Genomic DNA, 21,063 nt, shown 5'->3' with positions numbered 1-21,063 from the left:
TCAGCTTATTGCTAATTTTTTTAGTTGAAAATACAAAATTATTTCATATGCATATATTGAAATATCTAGGTTTTACCATTAACGGCCTCAACTGTATTGAGATCATCGAACTGCTTCTGTTTTTTTGCCGGAGTCGGTTGAAAAAAGTTTAAAATACTACTTTTTTGAAAAGACATTTTTTATAAATTTTATTTAAAACGAATTCAAATGCAAACTGATTTTATGAAACACAAAAAATAATATAAGACGCGCCAAATCGTAAATGGAATAAAATGTAAACTGCGAACAAAACATAAAATTATGAAAAGTCAAAATAAGTAAAGACTATAATATTTTTTGATTTACTTTTTGTTGATATTAGTTTTCAATAAAAAAATATACTAAGAAAACATGAATTATTTTTATTTTGTGCCGCAAAACACTATTTAAGTTTAAAATATGAATTATATTCCGAAATAAACTTGTATCAAAGTAATATAATAAATCAGCCTTTTTTTTATTGTTAAAGAGTCGATCTCAAAAATTTTTTTTATCATTTAACTCTGTCTTGAATTGAACTGATGATAACGGGGCCATGGCCCCTAAATCCGCCACTGAAAATAAAGTAATGGTTTAAATGACAGATGAATAAAATAATTTATTATTGGACAAGTTTATGACTTTGTATGATAGTCAAGTGAGCGATAGAAAAAAGGTAAGCTATAGATTGAGTAAATGATAAGTGCTGGTATATTTAAGATGCCTTGTAACGAAGGTCTTATCCTGATATATTGATTGAGTGGTGACTTGATAGTAATGCTTGCATGTAGTAGTTCTGATTGATGGTAGTAGAGGATGGATGACGTGGTTGTTGTTATTTTCCACTCCCTTGAACAGTCTTGAATCGAGTGCGTTGAATATTCGAGTGACGGTATGATATGATGCTGGTAAATAGTTAAGACGAATTAGTTTTTATTTACCAAAAAAATTCATTACTAATGACATTCACACACACACACACACACACACACACACACACACACACACACACACACACATATATATATATATATATATACACACACATATATATACACACACACACAAACTTATAGTATATGCCTTTGTGTTAATTGATCTCTTCGTCTTTTACCTTTGTTAGCAAAACATTGGGAAGTACTGTAGGTCGGCCGTGACTGTCAATCTCGCCACTTAAATTGTTTGTTGCTGTTATCGGGATTATTCCAGTAGACTTTGGAGTCGGCAGGATGTGTATAGGAGATTTGAGACTCGCCAATTTAAGATTTATGCGTTCTTTCAATTTATCGACATATTTTGGAGGATCTTGAAACCTTTTATACTTAGTATCGTCGACCTGATCACCGTACATATCGTTATCATCAGCGAATTCATCTACGAAATCACTTAGAAAGATGTTCCATTCGTCTAATTTGGTTTTCATCGATTGAAAATCACATTTCATCAGCGTCACCACCTCCTCGAAATGAAATAATTTTCCGAGTTTCCACGCTTTCAACAACCTCTTAACAACTTCAATGCTCTCCTTGGTATGCAGCATATCTATGATATTTAACACGATACTATGATATTCAAATTCTGTTCTCACTGTATCTTCTGAAATGTATACGTAGAGAGTTCCGAACTCAGAGGGATCCAAACGCGGTAGTCGATAATAATGCCTGCATACCGGACATTTCAATTTCTTATCGCTTTTTTCGTACAACCTTTTTAGGCAAATAAGATGGTATTGATGAAGACATTGCTTGAGGTACACGACAACATCTTTAGTTCCAGCCAATGCTTCCAAACAGATGGGACATTTGTCATCTCGAAGATTTCCTTTTTTGACCTTCAAAATCACATCATATCTCAACAGGCCAGTCCAACTTGTGAGAGGTTGTGTTGGTCTATTGACGCATAATTTGAAAGTTTTTTCAGATCTCCCTCTTGACATTTTTTATCAAATTTTTATTGAAAGATTAACAACTGGAAACGAGTCGTAAAATCGGAGCTATTTTTATGTGTCAGTCATCATCTTTATATATGATGCCAACCAATAAATATTTACAACGTTTGTCCTTGGGTTTAAAAGCACCATAGACAGCAAATTAAAAATGGCATTGTAATTTACAATTACAACAAAAATGTAAAAAAATATACTTAAGTATAAGTATTAAGTACTGTAGACAACTGTATCAAATTAAATTAAAATGTTATTTATTTATTTGTAATACACTACAGACACTTTATTTTCAAAAAGTTTATTTATTAACAGTCATACACAGTTCAGTTTGTTCCTTTTAGCAACAACAGAGTCACAAATTATTACAAAAAAAATGGGCAAAGACAAAATGTGCCTATGCCTGCAACACAAAATTAACTATAAAATTTTGACAAATAAACAATGTACATGAATATATGTTAATATGTTCTGTTCATACATAAACCTCAAACAAAAATAAAAATATAAACAAAAATATAAGAGAATAATTTCTATTATTAATTCAACTACCTCATTTCTTCATAAAAATTCAAATTTCAGCCAATCATATATATCGTCCTCTCTTAAAGACAATCATGTCAAAACAAACATTTATACCATCATCCAAAATCTATGAACAGCATGCACGAATAGTCATCCTTCAACTCCGCTCTCCAATCGAATTTAAATTTAGCATTCATAAGAAAATTCAAACCACTGCAATTAACAACATCATCATTCAAATTATTCCAAATATTAATAGTCCCATTAACAAAATAATTTTTTCTTAAGTTCGTATGGAATGTCAATGCTGTAAGCCTTATCTTATGTCCTCTTGTTCGTCTGGTGGCTCTCAATATTTCCGGCAAACTTCGTTGGTCCTTTTTATTCGACATGTTAAACATCGTTACCAAATCACCTCTTATTCGTTTGTATTTTAGTGTTGGCAGTTGTAAAAATCTTAATCGGTCCTCATATTTCATTCCCTCAGAGTCTTTGATCATCTTTGTTGCCCTTTTCTGAACCTTTTCACTCGCTTCTGTTTCATGTATTGTCCATGATGACAAATGAATCATCACACAGTCTATTTCTTTCCGGTGTAAGAATTAGTCTAGCTTGACTGAACAAACGTTCAACAGGAGCCGATGATGGCACGGTTGTGTTGTATTTTAGAAACAATCTTGCAACAGTAAGATACCTGAATAACGTTATTTAAAGTTTTTAACTATTGTTATGTAGAATATAATGGAGACATAAGTTTTATTCAATAATTCAAAATTGAAATGTATTTTATATATTCCATAACTAAACTGCTTTTATTTTATAATACATAACATTGAAATTGGTTGATAAGATAACTGCACTTACCTCTTTAGTTGCTCCATACCATGTGAAGAGTCATTGAGATATTGCAGCCCTTCTACTTTATGGTTTAAACCTGATTCAGGATTAGGTTCATGGAAACCATAAAAATCAAAATCTCGACTTGTGCCTGATGTGGACTTTTTATCCTCTCTAAAAGTTGTGAGGCTATTGATTCGATTCACTTCCACCAGAAATTACTCTTCGGCCTGTTGGTGAACTGAAGGTGGCATCCACCTGATCTTAAAAAATAGATGGCTAACTGATGCAACAATTGTTATCAAACTCCAATATATCACCAAAGCACTTCATCATTCCATGTCGAAGAGCCGAAACTAAAGTTGCAGCATGCGATGGTGTGAACGATTCAAGTTTTTTTGGATAACTAGAATAGTTGGTAAGATAGCACCAAAGTATGACTCCACAGAAGCTTCTCTTTGAAGCTTGTGAAATCAGTTTCATTAGTTCTAATCATTCACTGAGAAAATTCAATTCTATATTGCAAAACTTCGACAGCTGCAGATGCTCCATCACAATATTCACTTTATCTTGTAAGCTATGTATAATATTATAGCTGACAAACTCAGAGTTCCAACATATTCCATTCGGTTTGTAAATTTTTCTACCCAAGATCTCATGCACAACGTCAGCAGCTTTTGAACTCTGGTGGGATGCACTGCTGAGACTGACACTCTTACTGGAGACAGATGTATACATTCCTTTATAATTGCCATTATTAATCAGGGCTTTGCTTGTGTATCAGTTGTAGCCAGCAAGTTTAGAATGTGTGAGAAGCAGGAAAGATGAAAAGGAAGATAAATTCCTGAATTGTCATCTGTATTACATTCCATAAATTTCTCACTTATATTAAATTCTTCTTGAAAATCTGCCTGAAAATCATCAAAAATGCCTGGTTCAGCAAATTTCTTAAAAGCTTTCAAGAAATTACTGCCATTGTCTATTACAACATTTACTATCTTGGATGAATCAAGATCAAATTTGCTGTGAATAGCCACCAACGTGGTTGCAATTCTGTCATATGAATGTGTTCTACAGAAACGACGAAAAGCGAGTGCAATGCTACTACACTTAAAATCACCAGGATCGAATCAGTGGCAAGTCACACCAATGTAACTGCGAGTCTGTTGTGTCCAAATGTCAGCAGTTGTACAAACATATTCGTATTCTTTTAATTTTTTTTTAACAATCTGTTTCATGTTGTTGAACCGCATGTTCAGCATACCTTTTAGTGTTTCTGTAAACATCACATGGCCTTTAGGATTCACATCATGCACCAATTGTCTCTAAAGCCTTCTCCTTCTACAACAGCAAGTGGCTTGCATGTCGAGAATAACAAAATCAGCAATTAAGTCATTTAACTACTTTCCATGTGATACAGATGAAAAATAAAATTTGACTGTTTTGTAGGTAGAGTTGAGACTGCCATCTTCATTTGCACCTCGCTTCAGTCTTTTATATTTAATCTGATAAATTTTATCAGTTTATCTTTATTTTCATGTATTATTATGAGATATTTTTCTTTATGAATCTTCTGTATATGAAAATAAAAAAAAAAACAAACAAAATGTATTATAGATTTTACTCAAAAAAAGACATTAATAAAATTATAGCGATTAGTCGATGATATCATTAAAATTAGAATTAGTATTAGAAATTAGATTAACAATTATTAACAATTAACAGTTACTTTACTTTAAAGTCTAATTAAATTAAAAGGGTAAAAATTAGATGGCGCTTCATGCTGTCCACGAATAAGCTGCAACAATAACGTCACCATCATCTTCAACAACTTCGAAAAAATAATTCCTAACTACTAAAGGCAAAATTTTCGAGTTTTCTTCATCACGCGCCATCTTCATCCGAATTCAGAATTTAAACAAAAAACAGAAATTATTGAGCATAGATAAAAAACTGATAGATTAGAAATTAAAACGGTTCCGAGCCGTTCCGAGCGATGTCTAAGATTCTGATCTAACTCAACAAATTATTTTAGTCAGTATTTATAAGAAAAATGTATTATTTATAAGTACTGAAAAAAGTACTTAAGTAGATGTATATAAGTACCATTTTAATACTTAAGTACTCGTCATCACTGATTTGTAATGGGCTGTGTGTGTTTGTGTGTGCGCGCGTGTGTGTGGTGTGTATTAGACGTGTCAGCAGAATATTTTTAGTAGTTTCGACTAACAAGAAATTTAGGCTAAAAAATAATGAAATTCATTAAAAATTTATTTTGTCACAACTGGGCATTTTAAGTCTCAAATTAACGTCCGGCGGCTGGCTAGGCTAGCCAAAAAATTATTCGGCAGCTGATGGCTAACGGTAAAATCTGCCCGGCGACTGACAGGTCTTGTGTGTGTGCGTATGCATGCCGTGAGCTTTAATATATATACTTGAATGGGATAATTCAATTAATTGATGAAGGCACCTGATTTCGTCTACATACAAATTAATATAAGTTGATTTTTTATTGAATTCATTATTAATTTATTATCTCCGTCAACTTTAATCTGCGGATAACTTAAAAATATCGATAGCGAATATTATTATAACGGCCGTTGTTACGAATGTTATTTTCATTATTAACAATCACTTAAAATATCACGTTTTTGTTTAGATGGCGTTTCTAGGAACCAGAGGTGGACATGGGTCCATTTTTACTGACCCAACCTAACCCATCACTTAACTCAACCCATCCCAACCCAACCCGCCTGAAAATGCAACTTTTCAACCCAACCCGACCCGACCCAACCCACGACCCATCTGCACGAGTCGCAATTTTACCAAACAGGCAAATTTTTACAAATGATATTTGAAAAGCAGAACTCAAAAATACAAGATCATATGTGTAATAAAACACACTGGTGAAGTAATCACACTGCAAGTGTAATGAAATAACATGAAAATTAATTAAAAATCAAATGTTACTAATATTTTACTTATTTTTTCTTCATCGATTTATAGTCACTGTTCCACACTGAGTGATCACTAGAGTTTATCAATATCTATTACGGAAGCTCGACAACCCCATCTAATTAATTCAAGTTCTTCAACTTTTCGTGCCGACAGACTGGATCGAGCATCTGTGACTGTGCGACCAACTGAACTGAAATCTCTTTCAGATTGTGTTGAACTGGCAGAGATGCATAACACTCGTCTAGCAACATTTGAAAGAAGTATAAAGTCTTTGCTATTGTCTTGCCAGTAAGCTAGTAGTGATTTGTGGTTGGCAGGAACATTCAGAGCTTTGTATCTAGCCAATTCTTCATGACCTGAAAGTTCAGCAGTTGAAATTTTACTGGTTGATGAGCTACAGCCATCCCGTAGGTCAGCAAAAGGATCAAAGCGTGCTTTCTTGGTTGGCTGAGTGTAATCATCTTCAACATCCTGCTGTGCTGATGTACTGAAATAATGAACAAAAAAAATGAAAATAATTGTGTAGAGAAAATAGTGAAATTAAAATATGTAATATGCAGAATTATTCTTGGTAATGTATGACACAATATTTGTCATCTTAACATATCTACAATATCAACAGAATAATTCAATCTAACCCAGCAACTCTCGACTCCATTCCAGCAGCATGTCTGCGCTGACACATCTTGTTAGCAACAAGATCCAACTCTGTCATCATCCAAACATCCAGATCAGCCATCAAGTTGCGTTTAAATTTTTTCTCTTCGGCTGAAATCTAAAAAGAAAATCAAGTTAGTTTAGTTAATGTCATTGGGAATATAATAATTACTACTATTATACCTGAGGTATGAAGTCAAACTTCTTGAACGATGGATCCAAAAATGATGCCATCCAATGTAAGGCAACAATAGACTGCCAAAACTTTTCATCCATATATTTTATCAGATTTTTTTTAAAAGTTTTCATTGGAAGCGAGTCTCGAACAGCAGGGGCAAACTTCTTTATTAGTAGATAGTATGATGGTCCTATGAGGTTCAAAGTTGGCTCATCAACCTTCTCCAATGTCTTGAATATATCTGAAATTGCTTTTGTTATATCGCAAATTTCTTTGTTAAATGTTCTGTTGACACACGCAATAAGCTCTAGACGATTTTTGGCTGTCAGAACAGTAACTAGTTTTTCATAGCTAGCTTCTATAGCTTCAGAACGACGATGCATTGACACCCAAGGCCTCGTGTCACCTCCATGCTTTAGTGACTTGGGAAGCTGCTCTTGAATGCCAACTGACTGCTTTGCAAAGCGGCATAGTTCACTAACTGCAGTTTCATATGATGCAGCCTCTGGCTCTTGCCGTCTAGTATCATTCCAAGCACACGTTAGGATAGTGTGCAAGCGATGACACATGCAGTCAACTCGAACCCCACACTTCAATGCAGCAACGATATTTGAGCCGTGATCAGTAGTGAATGGGACTTCATCAATTGGTATTTCATATTCACTAAGGATGTTGCTCATGACAGTGTATATATTTTGTGCAGTGTGTGAAGAGGTTCCGAAGTGACGAACGGCAAGTGCTGCATGGTGATTTGTAAAGTCACGATCAATCCAGGAGCAGTGCACATCTAGGTATGACTGTTTACGAAAGTCGTCTGTAAACATATCAATACACAACGACACACTGCCATCATCTATCGGATCTTTAAGCCGTTCAGCAAGTTTAGTTACAACTGAGGCTGCAACTGATGTTGCATCACGACTCACGGTTTTTCTTCCCACAACAACGTCAGAAACATCAAACTTTCCATATTTGGCACCTAACTCAACACAGCTCTGCATCAAATTGAGAAGCCCTTTATTTTCAACAGATTTGAATGAGTAGTAACCATCAACACAGAAAAAGATCTGTCTATGCTTCAACATCATTAATTCTTGAGGAGACAGTTGAATTTTTCGTTTCAAGCATTGTTTGATATGTTCTTGCTGATTTTTAGTGCCAAAGTTTTTACCTGATGAATCTTTAAATTGATATACCTTATTGCACTTAATACAAGCACAATAGTAATTCACAGGAATTTCGCTATCATCATTTTCCTTTTTTTGAAAAACCATGTGAAATTTCTGCCAGATTTCTGATTTTAAATTTGTGGGTGCTTTTAATATAAACCTCCCTGTTTTTTCTGGAAAAAATAAATATTTAAATACTTAAGTATGTTCAATCAATCAATCAATTAAATTTATCTAATGAATGTGATTTCTAAACTTCAACAGCACCCAACTAAAATTTGAAAAATAAACCATTTCTAGGTAGAAAAAAGAAAGAAAATGAAACATGAATATCAAGTAAATAAGTAAAATGAGCAATTAAGAAAAAATTCTGATATCTGTAAAGTGTAACTGTAAAGTGTAAAGACTGAAGAGATTTGAAATTATGAAAAATAACAATTAAATCTTTAAAGTTTAAAGGAATTAAAACATAAAAAATGTAAAAATGTTAATGTGAAATTTATTACATTTTTTACTTTCGCAAACTCAGCAAATTTAAATCACACAAACCTCTCAAATGACGCTGAATTTCTTCTGATTCTGCCATACTTGTAAATAAAACTAATTTTCTCGATCAGAAAGAAGTTAACTTTTGCTCAACTCAATAATCACAAAAAGAAAGTGGAAACGATAGACCAAAGATACAATGATATTACAGCGATATAAAATACACCGATTATTAACTAGTTAAAATGTTCGTTTAAGAATAAAAAAAATACAGAAATAAATTATTTATAATAAAATTTGAAAATTTCAACCCAACCCAACCCACGCAACTTTAAAAAATTTGGACCCAACCCAACCCAACCCAACCCATGGGTTAACCCAACCCATGTCCACCTCTGCTAGGAACACAAAAGTGACATTTTATCTTTTTGTGAAGCCTTTTCACCTAATAAATATTGTTTTTGAAAGTAAAAGCTTTAAATCAAAATTGCCATACAACAAATATTGTCAGCAATTATTTGTATTCAATTTAAAATATATTCTGTTAAGTAATGCAATTCGTAAAATAGCAGTATGAGTTCACGAATTAAGAAAAGTAATTCAAATTTAATATTTATCTTAATATTTTTATAGCAATTTTATCTAATAAACTTACAAATAAAAAAGATGAATGTTGCAGAGTGAAGTTTCATAAAATAACTTATTGCCTCACATGTACATTACGTATGCACGCGCAAGCATCGCATCGTACGCGAATGGTGTATGACAGTTTATAAGTTCCGGACGGACAGTATTCGAACCATCTTGCCATCGCGTAACTGCTACAGACATGACACTTCTGCCGACTAAGCTAACTCGCGGACAGTGATATAAAAAAATTGATGCTAATGAGTACATGCATTTACATGTGGAGGGAGAATGATATGCCTGTAGCTATAAGCAAATTTTTAATATGACGGTTGCAAGGGCGGGATACTATTATAACTAAATCGTACGTTACTATCGATGAAATATTCATTCTTCCAATTCTTCATTTTCATATTCATTCATTCATTCATTCAACCATCCATCCACTCATACCTCATACAAAAAATTTGCAAGGTTTGCTGAAGCACAAACAAACATAAATCATAAACATCTACAAACAATTCCGAGATGTTAATAAGGAGGGCAAAACGTAATAGTTGCTTTGGTATCATTCAAAAATGAAAAATTACGGAACATTATGAACGGGGCAGTTTAAACGCACGGCTTGATTTTATATATTGCAAATAATGGTTAAATAATGATTGATATTGTAAATAAGTTTTATGAAAAGTCAAATAATTTACTCAAAAAATTCAGATGAAAATTTTTGTCGGAATGGTCCCACCAACAGTAAATGTCTGATGTCTACTCCTTCAATTGAATGGTCTTTCTTTTTCTAAACTTGAGTTCATTTTTTTATAATAAACAAACATCGCAAAGATTTGTTGTTTTCGTTATTTAGTTTGTTATAATTTAATTACTAATTAAAATTTAATTTATTATAATTCAATTTATTATAATTTAAATTATTTGAAATGTCTTTATTTTTATTTGTTATTTTGTTCTCTATTGCTACGCTATTCATTTCCAAGTTTTCGACCAACATTATTTTACTTGTGAGTTTAAAAAAGTTTATAATATAAAGTTTTTATATCATATTTATTTATTTTTTAAAATTTTAATTTGTTATTGCAAAATTACCAGACATTGTTCAATTAAATTTTTAATTAAAATTGAAAGATAGTTTGAATTTAAAACTTTAATAACTTGTAAATTTATCAAATGCAACTAGTAATTTTTTTATTAAATATATTTATAAAATAAATTAATAATTAATTGAAATTAAAAATATATGATATAAATAATGTATAATCAAATCAAAAAATGTAATATAAATATCTAATTCTAATAAGTATTATTAATACTCTGGTATCTAATTCTAATCTAATGTCAATAGATCTTGAAAATGTTCTACAAAGAATCAGTCGAGGAGAAAAATAGAAAAACTGAAATTGCTGAATTGAAAAAAGAGTTGAAATCCATCCCAATGGTCGATGAGTTTCCCAAATATGCCAGACTGGAGAGGCAGATTAAAAAATTATCTACTGAATCCAATAAAATATGTTAATTTCACTTTTAAATTACCTACATTTTTAATTAATTTTTATTTACAATTCTTAAACTTTTGCTAGTTTTTGCCATATTTTTAGATTATAATATTATTTTTTTATTCAATTAGTGAAATTTGTTAGTAAAGATTGTTTTCTAGAGGTATTTTTTAATATATTAATTTTCATTTTATATTAAATATTTTTTTAGGTTAAAATTATTTTATATTTGCAGCTCAAGCTAGATCACAAAGTATTGTTATAAGAAAATGTGTCCTCATCTTCATTGTTAATTTCATTCAGGTTCTAGTTTTTTTTATTTGGTTGTATGTAGTCGATTATTTAAAAATATTCTAATGACTCACTACCATTTTCACAATATTTTTCACATTTTTTCAATTTTGGTATAAACAACAGGACGAAAAGTGAGAAAATTGAAATAAATTTACTGATTTTTCTTTGCAGTTGTTGATTTCTGGTATTGTTATATGGATGTATAAGTCAGAGCCTGTTGTTGAGATTGAATCAAAGTGGGTTTTTCCCATAAGCTCTCTACTCTCCATGCCTTCTGGGTCTTCAGGTAGCAATCTCAAACTTATATAAAATTTGTGATATCATTATGTTATTTATTAATTTTTATATTTATATTTTGTCATTCTTTGTCGATTTTTTTCAATTTTGTTAAATAAATGATTAAAAAACAACTTGACAATTAACTTCAATTCTAGGAGTGATCAGTGCATTTGTTTGGATCATCATCTGCAGATGTGCCATTTCGCAAATTCACTCCATATTTTTTAATGATTTCGGTTCAAAACAGTCCTTGTAATGAATTATTTGGATTGTTCCATTTTTTTAGTGAATTTTTTTCCTTTTTTCTTTTTTTTAAATAAATATTTCTATGACTAGTTCTATTTCGTATAATTTATCATTTCGTTTTTCATCAGACACTTTGGTAATGAAAACAGCTACTGTTCAATTTTCACTTATTTGTTTCAGTTGATTATGTTTCGAAAGATCGAGAGTGAACGGACATTAATTTTGTTCGAGTGTTTCTTTCAAAATCAAAATTGAATGTTGCGCCTGCGGTAGTTGTGTTATGGTCAACCAATGGACATTTAAAGGCTTCTCTCGTCAAACCCGTCAAACCGCCAAGTACCGATTAGAATAGATAAACTCACCAAGAGTTTGTTGGTCGCCATAGTGAAAATTTAGAAAAAAAGAAGTACACTAAAGAGATAGAAAATATATGAGGGAGAAATGATTTACAGCTTATGTTATTATGTGTCCACTATGAATTCAACAACAAAATTCATTACCTGGTATTTTAAACCGGCCTTCAATCGACACCGTTAAATAACAAAATTATTTGAAAGACATGACGTCACCTTTGTGTATGTTATTGTTTAAGAAAGCCGTTCTTTGAAAATTATTCTCGTATGTGCCTGCTTAATATTTTGGGACAATAAGGCATTTAAAATTTGCTGTCTTGCTTTTATTGGCGAAGTTTATTTTATCATTCGTCGCGAAAGTGTTCTTTCTCTGTAAAGTTTTAAAAAACTGGTGAACTGAGAAGAAGCATTGAAGATGGAAGCAAGCGAATCCAACACCAACATGTCCGCCAACCCAGTAACTGATGACAAATTTGTTGATGCCCAGCTCCACAATCTCTCACTGGATGAAAGCCAAACCGACTTGAAACAACTGTCCAATATTTCCGCCAGTAACAAAAAATACGACATACTCGAGAGAATTAAGATTTTGCGCTTGTGTGGAATCGATGTAACTCCAGATAAGGATGGAGGAATTTTGAAAATGATAAGCGTACTTGGTCTGGGATCAAATAAACCGCTTCCTGGTGATGAAGTTGTCATGGAGTATAGAAGGTGGCTGGTCGATGGGTCGGTCATTGATGAAGGATACAAGTCGTTTGAATTTCAATTTGGAGAGAGTGAGTAACTTTTGAGACTGTTTAGACATTTCTGTTCTATAACTCATGTTCGAAAATAGTTTTACAAATTTGGAGTTTACATACAAATTCGAATATTATCGGAAAATATTGACATAATAATAACATAATGCAAATTCGAATATTATCTGAAAATATTAACATAATAATAACATAATGCGTTTGTCAGAGATTGATTTTTGAGAATGAAAAAAAAATGAATCAATAAATTTGCACTACTGCAGGCAAAACCATTGCTCTCTGTGAACACGGCATTGGGACGATGTTGGAAGGTGAGGTAGCTTTGTTCCTCTGCAGACCATGTTACGGCCTTACCTCAGAGGAACTATTAAATGGGGCACATCAGGAAGTGGATATTGTTTTTGAGATTAAGCTGATTTCTTGGCATGGTTGGTTTACAGAGAATAATTTTTATAAATTCTACGTATTATTTTCTAATTAATAACCTGTTTCCGTATGACCTAAACAATCACTTGCCCACAAGTTATTTTAAGAGAACTGTCTAAAATTTAATTTCGAAAGGCATTGGAACGTAGTTTAAACTTTTGAAGATTCTGTAAATAACTTTTGAAAAATTAAAAAAAAGAACTTTGGTGATAAATAACATTGATAAGAAAAGTGGAATGGAACACTAGATGAAATAATGAACAAACGTTGACTGCTAAGGTGTGGATGTATCGAGTGATGGGGACCTGTGCGTATGCAAAAGCGCGATGGAGTCAGGGGAGTCGTACGGAATACCTAACGATGGCGCCAAATGTACCGGTAAAATAGCGAATGAATTCTCAGTTATCTTTTATTGTTAACTTTATTTCTTAATCAGTTTACAATCTGGTGATGTTTTTGTTGATGATGGGATGATATCATATAATTGATAGATAGGTTGATGATGGAATGATATCATATAATTGATAGATAAATGATATCATGATGATACTAATCAACCATTGGAAAATATTCAAAATACATTTGATAGATGCTTCTTTCTGACCGATTTCGCGGGTTTAAAACTCACCGTGTGTAAATCAAAAATTGAAAATCAATGTAAAAAAAATTGTAAATCAGGCGTGAAATTTAACAAATTAATAACAACTACGAACCAAACCATGAAACTCAGTTGAGTTGATCGGCCGCTACAAAGGTAGAATATTCGATGAGAGGGTTGTGACTTTCATTCACGGAGAGGGCATGGAGGAAGGGGTGGTTGAAGGGGTGGAGCAGGCTCTTTTGAGGTTTTCTCGGGGCGAAAAAGCGAGGTTGAAGTTGAAAAGTCGTGTTGGGTTTGGAGAGCATGGATGTGAGAAGTTTGCTATTCCTCCTAACGCAGATCTGGAATATGATGTCCGACTGCTCGAATGTTCCAGAGTATGAAATTTTACTTTTCCAATTGTGTACAGTTCTTTGTTCGAATAATTTTAACGTAAATTTTCATTTTTTTTAAGGAAAGCTTAATGATGTTATTTTTACGGAAAAGTTATTAAACAGAAATTTAAGTTAACAATGCAATTTAAGTTAACAATGCAGTGGTATCTATTTGATTAGCATAATTTCGTATTTTTAATGATTTATAATTTTTTCAAAGGCGAAAGATTTCTGGGACATGACATTGGAAGAAAAATTGGAGCAGTCAAAGCAAGACAAACTCAAAGGATTGCATTATTTTCAAGTAGTTAGACAATCTTTTACTGTGATGTACACAAATTCGAATAGTAGCATGAATTGGATAGTGTATATAAAAAATATAAAAAAAATTTTTTCTGGTGTGAGTGCATTTATGGGTGTGCGTTTCTGTGTTTGTGTTAGCATGTGTGTGTGTGTGTATGTGTGCGGGTGTATGTGTGTGTATGTGTGTGCGTTTGAGCTTGATTAGCATTATTATTTAAACATTCGGTATTTAGAAAAAAAATTATTTTTTAGAAATTATTTTTAATCATCCCTTCGTTAATAATAACTTTCCTTTCTCTTGCGTGAGATGGGCGTCCTTATAGCGCTGGGTCACATATTGATCGTGATGATTGGTGTTGTTATTCTTGATGCTTTCAAAAACAACAACCATAATGAAATTAATATTTTTGTATAATTATTTTCATAATTATTATTGTTTTTGTTACTGTTATTTATGATTATCATTATCGTTATTAAGTCAAAATTTCCTCGCATTAAAACTAAATAATTTTTCCAACACTTCTCCTCGTCACACAACAAATCCGATATAATTCAAACGTTACACAGCAAAGAAAGTTCAAGCTGGCCATAAAATTTTTCCAAAAAATCATCGACTACCTACAATTCGAAGACCTGAACGCTGGAATGGACCAGGAAGTAAGAAGGGACCTCCTCCTCTCCTCATACCTCAACCTTGCCATCTGCCATCTTTCTGAGGATCAGCCCTTTCCAGCCGCCCACGCGTGCACCAGGGCCATTGAAATTGACCCCTGCAGTGAAAAGGCATATTTCAGAAGAGGAATTGTTTGTTTAAATATGTTCATAATACATTTCCATTCATTTTTCATTTCTGATTTTGAGTCTTGTTGTAGAAATTATTTTCTCATTTACTGGCTGGGTGAGTGATCTGTCTAGGCACTTTGGTGAGTATTATAAATGAAAAGTGGTATTTAAAATTAAAAATGAAATAATTGAAAAAAAGTTTGATATGTTTTTTTTAGGCCAACACAGGTATGAAAAATTTCAAAGAGGCCCTGAATGATTTTCAGAAAGTCACTCTACTCAACCCGAAGAACAAGGGTGCCGTAAAGAAACTGAAACTGGCGGAGACCTCCATGAAAAACATGCAGGCTGTGGAAAGGGAACGGATGAAAAAATTATTCAAAAGATGTTGATTTTTTTCATTTTTTATTTTATTTGACTTTTTTTCTTCTTCTTACACAGCCCAAAAAAATCACTTTCTTCCTTCAAATATTTTTAATATTTCAAAATAAACACTATTATCAAGTAAAGACGTTGATTAATTCCTACCAAGCATTACATAACAAATTTTGCCAGTGTTACCAATACCGATATCAAATTACTAAGCATATTAAACCGTATTAAAAATAATTATTTCAAATAATAATAACGGAATTAAAGATAAATTAAAAACCAGAGCGATAATATTAATGAGATCAAACATTGACTTCTACAGTATTAATCACAGGAAATTCAATCTCAGATGTTTTAGAATTTTTTTTTGCTGACTGTGATTTTATACCTATCATAAAAAAGAAACACAAATAGCAAAAATCATTTCATTATTATTATTTTTATTATTGTTATGGTTATTACTATTATTAGTTTTTTTAGTTTCATACCAATTGCGCCGCAAACAAGCCTATACTAACAAACACGTACAAATTTATACATACACACATAATCACGTGCGTGAAGTACACACGCACAGACACACACACACAGCAAATTCACAGACAGACACACACAAACACACATACATATATACACACACGCACGCACGCACACTTTTCAAACGTACACACGATCATGTATATTTTATATCTTCATCTTTAAAACAAATTCAGAAAAACTAAAAAACCTGTTTCATTGATTGATAGGAAAGTTTGAGTAATCAGATTAAAAATCAAGAAGAAAAAGAAGGAGAAAGAAAAAAAAATAAATTAGAGAGAGAGAGAGAGATTTAAAAAAGAAAGAAAGAAAAGAGAGAAATAGAGAGAGAGAGAGGGGGGGAGAAGAGGAAAGTGAAAAAATTCTTGTAATATATACGGCAAAGCTGCGCTTTCTATTGCATTAATGAAATTATTGCGCTGAATACATATGCATGGAAATTTATTGGGTCTCGCTTGATGGATGAACAGATAAATGGATGAACAGATAAATGGATGAACAGATGAATGGATGAATGAATAAATGAATTAAAGGAAAAATATATATGTTGCTAATACACAATATATGTTGCTAATAATGTATATCATAGTAACAAACTTTAAATGTGATTTTGAAAGAACAAAAATATTAACAATACATAAATTGTCATAATCCTAATTAAGTGTATGATTTGAACACAGAAAGATATGATTAGCAATTAACTGGTTGGTTTTCCTGTTACTCACTACAAAAAAACGCATTCATACACAAATACAAACAGAAACACACGCACACGTACAAACACATACATGCACGCTTTATAACTGAAAAAACAAAAGTGGAATCATTTAAAAAAACATACAAATAAATATAAACAAACAAACATACATACAAACAAACACAAATACCCACACAAACATAAACACACACGTAAACAAAAACCTACATGCAAGTGCCATGCATCTATCTATCTTTGAAGCAAATATGTGGAGGGATGAATTGTGACGTAGCTAACAGATTGCTTTCCAGTTTGCTTACACGCAACTTAACAAATTATCTAGCGCAAACTCTCATTTTCATCTTCATCATCTTCATACTCCTCATCATCATCCTAACCATCATTTTCTTTATCGTCATCTTCTTCCTCATCCACATACCATGACAATTTAACATGACAATTAAACAACTATCTTTCTATCTACTACACCTCATGTGAAACTGGTCGAGTCTACGAATGTGACAATGGTAGATGGATGGATGGATGCTCCGTGCTCTTTCCAAAGACATCCGGTCAGCATACCAAAAGCAGCCTTGCTGTAATATCGTCATTGATAGTAGCGCTGTTGGAGATATATCCGCCTAGATAACAAAATCTATCAACAGAATCGAGAGGCGAGTCGTCCGCCATCACATGGGCCATTAGGAGATTGGTCTGCAAGACCTCAGTTTACTTCAGACTGACTGTAAGTCCAAATCTCTTAGCTGTTATATGGAAGCGGTTGAACAGCGTTTGTGTGTGTGCAACCAGTGCACAATCATCAGCAAATAACTGGTCCCGGACAACAGAGATCTTGTCTTGGACTTGGCTTGCAACCGTCTGATATTATAGACACCTCAATTAGTATCCCCTCACTACCGTGACGAAAAGAAACTAGAAGCTACAACGAAAAGTAGATGGGAATTGAATATAAGTAAAAGAAGAGTTGACAACAGTAAAAAATGACGTTGTTTATATTGAAAAAATGGTAAAAAAAAGTTATTTAGGAAAAACTTTATACAGATTTTTTTTAAACCAGTCATAAATTATTTTTGGAATAAATAAAAAATATGTTTAAGAGCCATTTTTGAAAATTCAAACAAAAAATATATATAATATATACAATATATAAAAATTTTTATTTTAATATTTAAATTAAAAAATTATTATCATTATCACTGCTGTTGTCATTATTATTATTATTATAATATTATTATTATTATACATATATACAATATTTTTGTTTTTCGTTAATTAAACAAAACATACAAATAAACGAACGAACGGAGAAAAATTTGAACAAACAACTAAGCTTATGTAAACTGTTAGCATTACACAAACATCTTCACACATACTTAAAACGTGTATAAACATGTTTACACACACACATACAAATGCATACACGCACACGTAAAAATATTTACTCAACAATAAAAATACAAACATGAGCACACACACATATAAACATATTCATACAAACATAAACACATACTTACATAATAACTTACATACACGTGCCGTACATACTTGAACATAGACATGCAAGTACATACATACAAACAAATAAATGTTAACACATATAAAAACTTGCACATGTACCTACACATACGCACATACATATACACATATAGACATACATACACGTAAAAATGTACATTACAAACATACAAACAAACAAACATGTACACACAAATATAAACGTGTACACACACATACAAACATGCAGAGAACGATACAAAAGAAGACAAAATATAATACTGACGCTCCCATACAAAAATCAATATACGTGTGTAGATGGAAGGAAAAAAAACAAACATACACAACTCTATGGCTGGATGGGTAGATGGATTGAAAAATGAATGAATGAACGAATGGATGGCTGGATTAATGAATGAGGAAAAGAACGAATGAATAACATAGAATAACATAACAGGGTTTGAAGTGGTCAGATCAGTAGACAAGGAAAAGTCTGTGTGAGATGAGAACCACTGCCACTCAACTGTCCTGGCATCCCAGCTTTCTCCGAGTTTGAGACTGAATTAGTTGGTTGGTTGCAAAGAGATGGTCTCATCACTCAGCCCATTCCAGGCGTTGGTCGCTCAACAGCTGATTGCAGATTGAAATTTAGATGGAAGAAAAAAATCAACAAACGAACGAACGAATAATTTTGCACTTCCAGATTCTCAATAGGATATTTAGCGAGTTGTTTGCAATTTGTTGGTGATCTTACGATTTTAAGTTAGGTGTATATTAACGTAATTATTGATTGGAATAGATGAACGAATGAATGCATGAATGACCGAACTAAAACAAGTGAATGAATGAGCAGACCAACGAATGAATTAATGAATAAATGAATGAATAGATGGATGGATGAATGAATGAATAAAGACATGAATGAATGAATTATATAATTAATGAATTAATGAACGAAAGACGAAAGAATAAAAATTGAACGTACGGGCGGTGAACGAATAGAAAAGAATGTTCAATAAAATGAATGAAAGAAAGACTGAACGAATTAATGGATGAATGATGGATGGATGGATGGATGGATAGAAGTTATATTGACAAATGAATAAATGAACGAATCAATAATTTGACAGAATGGAAAGATGATTAAATGGATAAATGAATGAAGAAACGAACGAACGAGCCAATAGACATATGACCAAATAATGAATGAATGAATAAACTGGATGATTGATTGAACGAATAAAAGAACAAATATGAGTATTAATCCTTATAGATAGATGAAAAAATGAACAGAATAGATGGATGGATGTATGGATGGATGGATGTATGGATGTATGGATGTATGGATGGATGGATGTATGGATGGATGGATGGATGGATGGATGGATGGATGGATGGATGGATGGATGGATGGATGGATGGACGGACGGATGGATGGATGGATGGATGGATGGATGGATGAATGGATGGATAGATGGATATTTGGATGGATATTTGGATGGATATTTGGATGGATGGATGGACAGACGGATGAATAGAAAGATGGTTCGAGGAATGAAATAAAGGAATGATGTGTTGCAAATTTAATAAGCACCTTTCCTAGATGACCAACTCATCGCTTTATTGCAACTGTCGCGTTGTGGCGTTGTGTGTGTGTTTGTTTGTGTGTGCTTGTTTGTGTGTTTGTTTGTGTGTGTGTGTGCGCATGCGCGCGTGTGTGTGATGTGTGTGATGTGTGTGTGATTCATGTTCATGATGTATGTAAATCTCGTATCGTTATGGAATCTTGATTGAGTATGATGCGAGTAACGAGACACAGATGCCCAAAATTCATTTGAAATTTATTTGTTTGAATAAACACAAGGTAAGTTGTCAAAAATCAAAATTATAAAAGATAAAAAAAAATTTATTAAATGTATTTTCAAATAAAATGAAGGTAATTATTTTTATTGAATTTTTAGAGAGTTTTTTAACAATTCAAATTATTGATTTCGGTACAAAGTTGAATTATTAAAAAATTTTTTTTTTTGTGTATACACAAAAACACACAAACACTCACACGCACGCACGTACACACACACACACACAAAAAAAAGGCACACACACACACAAACAAACGATCGACTCGGCGTTTTCTCAAAGCATTTATCATAATTATTAAGAATTAGAAACGTAGGAGAATGTATGTTGGATCGTTCCTATTTGTGTTGTGTAGTTGTTAAAAAGTGCTACTACAAGCACAAAAATACTAAAAAATACTATGGCATTATTACTCATTACTTTTATTAGTATTAATTTTTACAGATTCAAAATACTAGACAGCTACTACTACGACTACCACTACTACTGCAGCTGCTACTGGTACTGCTACTACTACAACGTCTACTTCTACTACTATCACTACTACTACTACTACTACTACTACTACTACTACTACTACTACTACTACTACTACTACTACTACTACTACTACTACTACTACTACTACTACTACTACTACTACTACTAATACTACTACTACTACTACTACTACTACTACTACTACTACTACTACTACTACTACTACTACTACTACTACTACTACTACTACTACTACTAATACTACTACTACTACTACTAT

At 32.4% G+C, this 21,063-nt stretch overlaps 4 protein-coding genes across 4 annotated transcripts; 2 read left to right on the top strand and 2 right to left on the bottom strand.

The window, feature by feature from the left end:
- Positions 1–65: 65 nt before the first annotated feature.
- On the bottom strand, positions 66–1,954 carry HELRODRAFT_159699 (hypothetical protein; the record flags this gene model as incomplete). The annotated part of the gene is made up of 2 exons (XM_009011566.1): positions 66–116; positions 1,133–1,954. The coding sequence occupies 2 exons, from the start codon at positions 1,952–1,954 to the stop codon at positions 66–68; spliced, it is 873 nt and encodes a 290-aa protein (XP_009009814.1).
- A 3,485-nt stretch (positions 1,955–5,439) lies between these two features.
- Positions 5,440–8,870, bottom strand: HELRODRAFT_159698 (hypothetical protein; the record flags this gene model as incomplete). The annotated part of the gene is made up of 6 exons (XM_009011565.1): positions 5,440–5,471; positions 6,035–6,242; positions 6,419–6,767; positions 6,919–7,055; positions 8,312–8,457; positions 8,834–8,870. 6 exons carry the CDS (start codon positions 8,868–8,870, stop codon positions 5,440–5,442), a joined length of 909 nt encoding a protein of 302 aa, XP_009009813.1.
- Positions 8,871–10,763: 1,893 nt separating this feature from the next.
- HELRODRAFT_159697 (hypothetical protein) lies at positions 10,764–11,734 on the top strand (the record flags this gene model as incomplete). Its single annotated transcript, XM_009011564.1, has 4 exons — positions 10,764–10,920; positions 11,141–11,208; positions 11,371–11,485; positions 11,634–11,734. The coding sequence occupies 4 exons, from the start codon at positions 10,764–10,766 to the stop codon at positions 11,732–11,734; spliced, it is 441 nt and encodes a 146-aa protein (XP_009009812.1).
- A 785-nt stretch (positions 11,735–12,519) lies between these two features.
- Positions 12,520–15,714, top strand: HELRODRAFT_63586 (hypothetical protein; the record flags this gene model as incomplete). The annotated part of the gene is made up of 7 exons (XM_009011563.1): positions 12,520–12,856; positions 13,099–13,267; positions 13,557–13,639; positions 13,992–14,239; positions 14,457–14,540; positions 15,107–15,343; positions 15,541–15,714. 7 exons carry the CDS (start codon positions 12,520–12,522, stop codon positions 15,712–15,714), a joined length of 1,332 nt encoding a protein of 443 aa, XP_009009811.1.
- Positions 15,715–21,063: the final 5,349 nt, after the last annotated feature.

This window comes from Helobdella robusta (genome assembly GCF_000326865.2).
Source record: "Helobdella robusta unplaced genomic scaffold HELROscaffold_1, whole genome shotgun sequence".
NCBI classification, from domain to species: Eukaryota; Metazoa; Annelida; class Clitellata; order Rhynchobdellida; family Glossiphoniidae; genus Helobdella; species Helobdella robusta.
The sequence above is the reverse complement of the archived record's forward strand: the minus strand, read 5'-3'. Positions and strand labels throughout refer to the sequence as shown.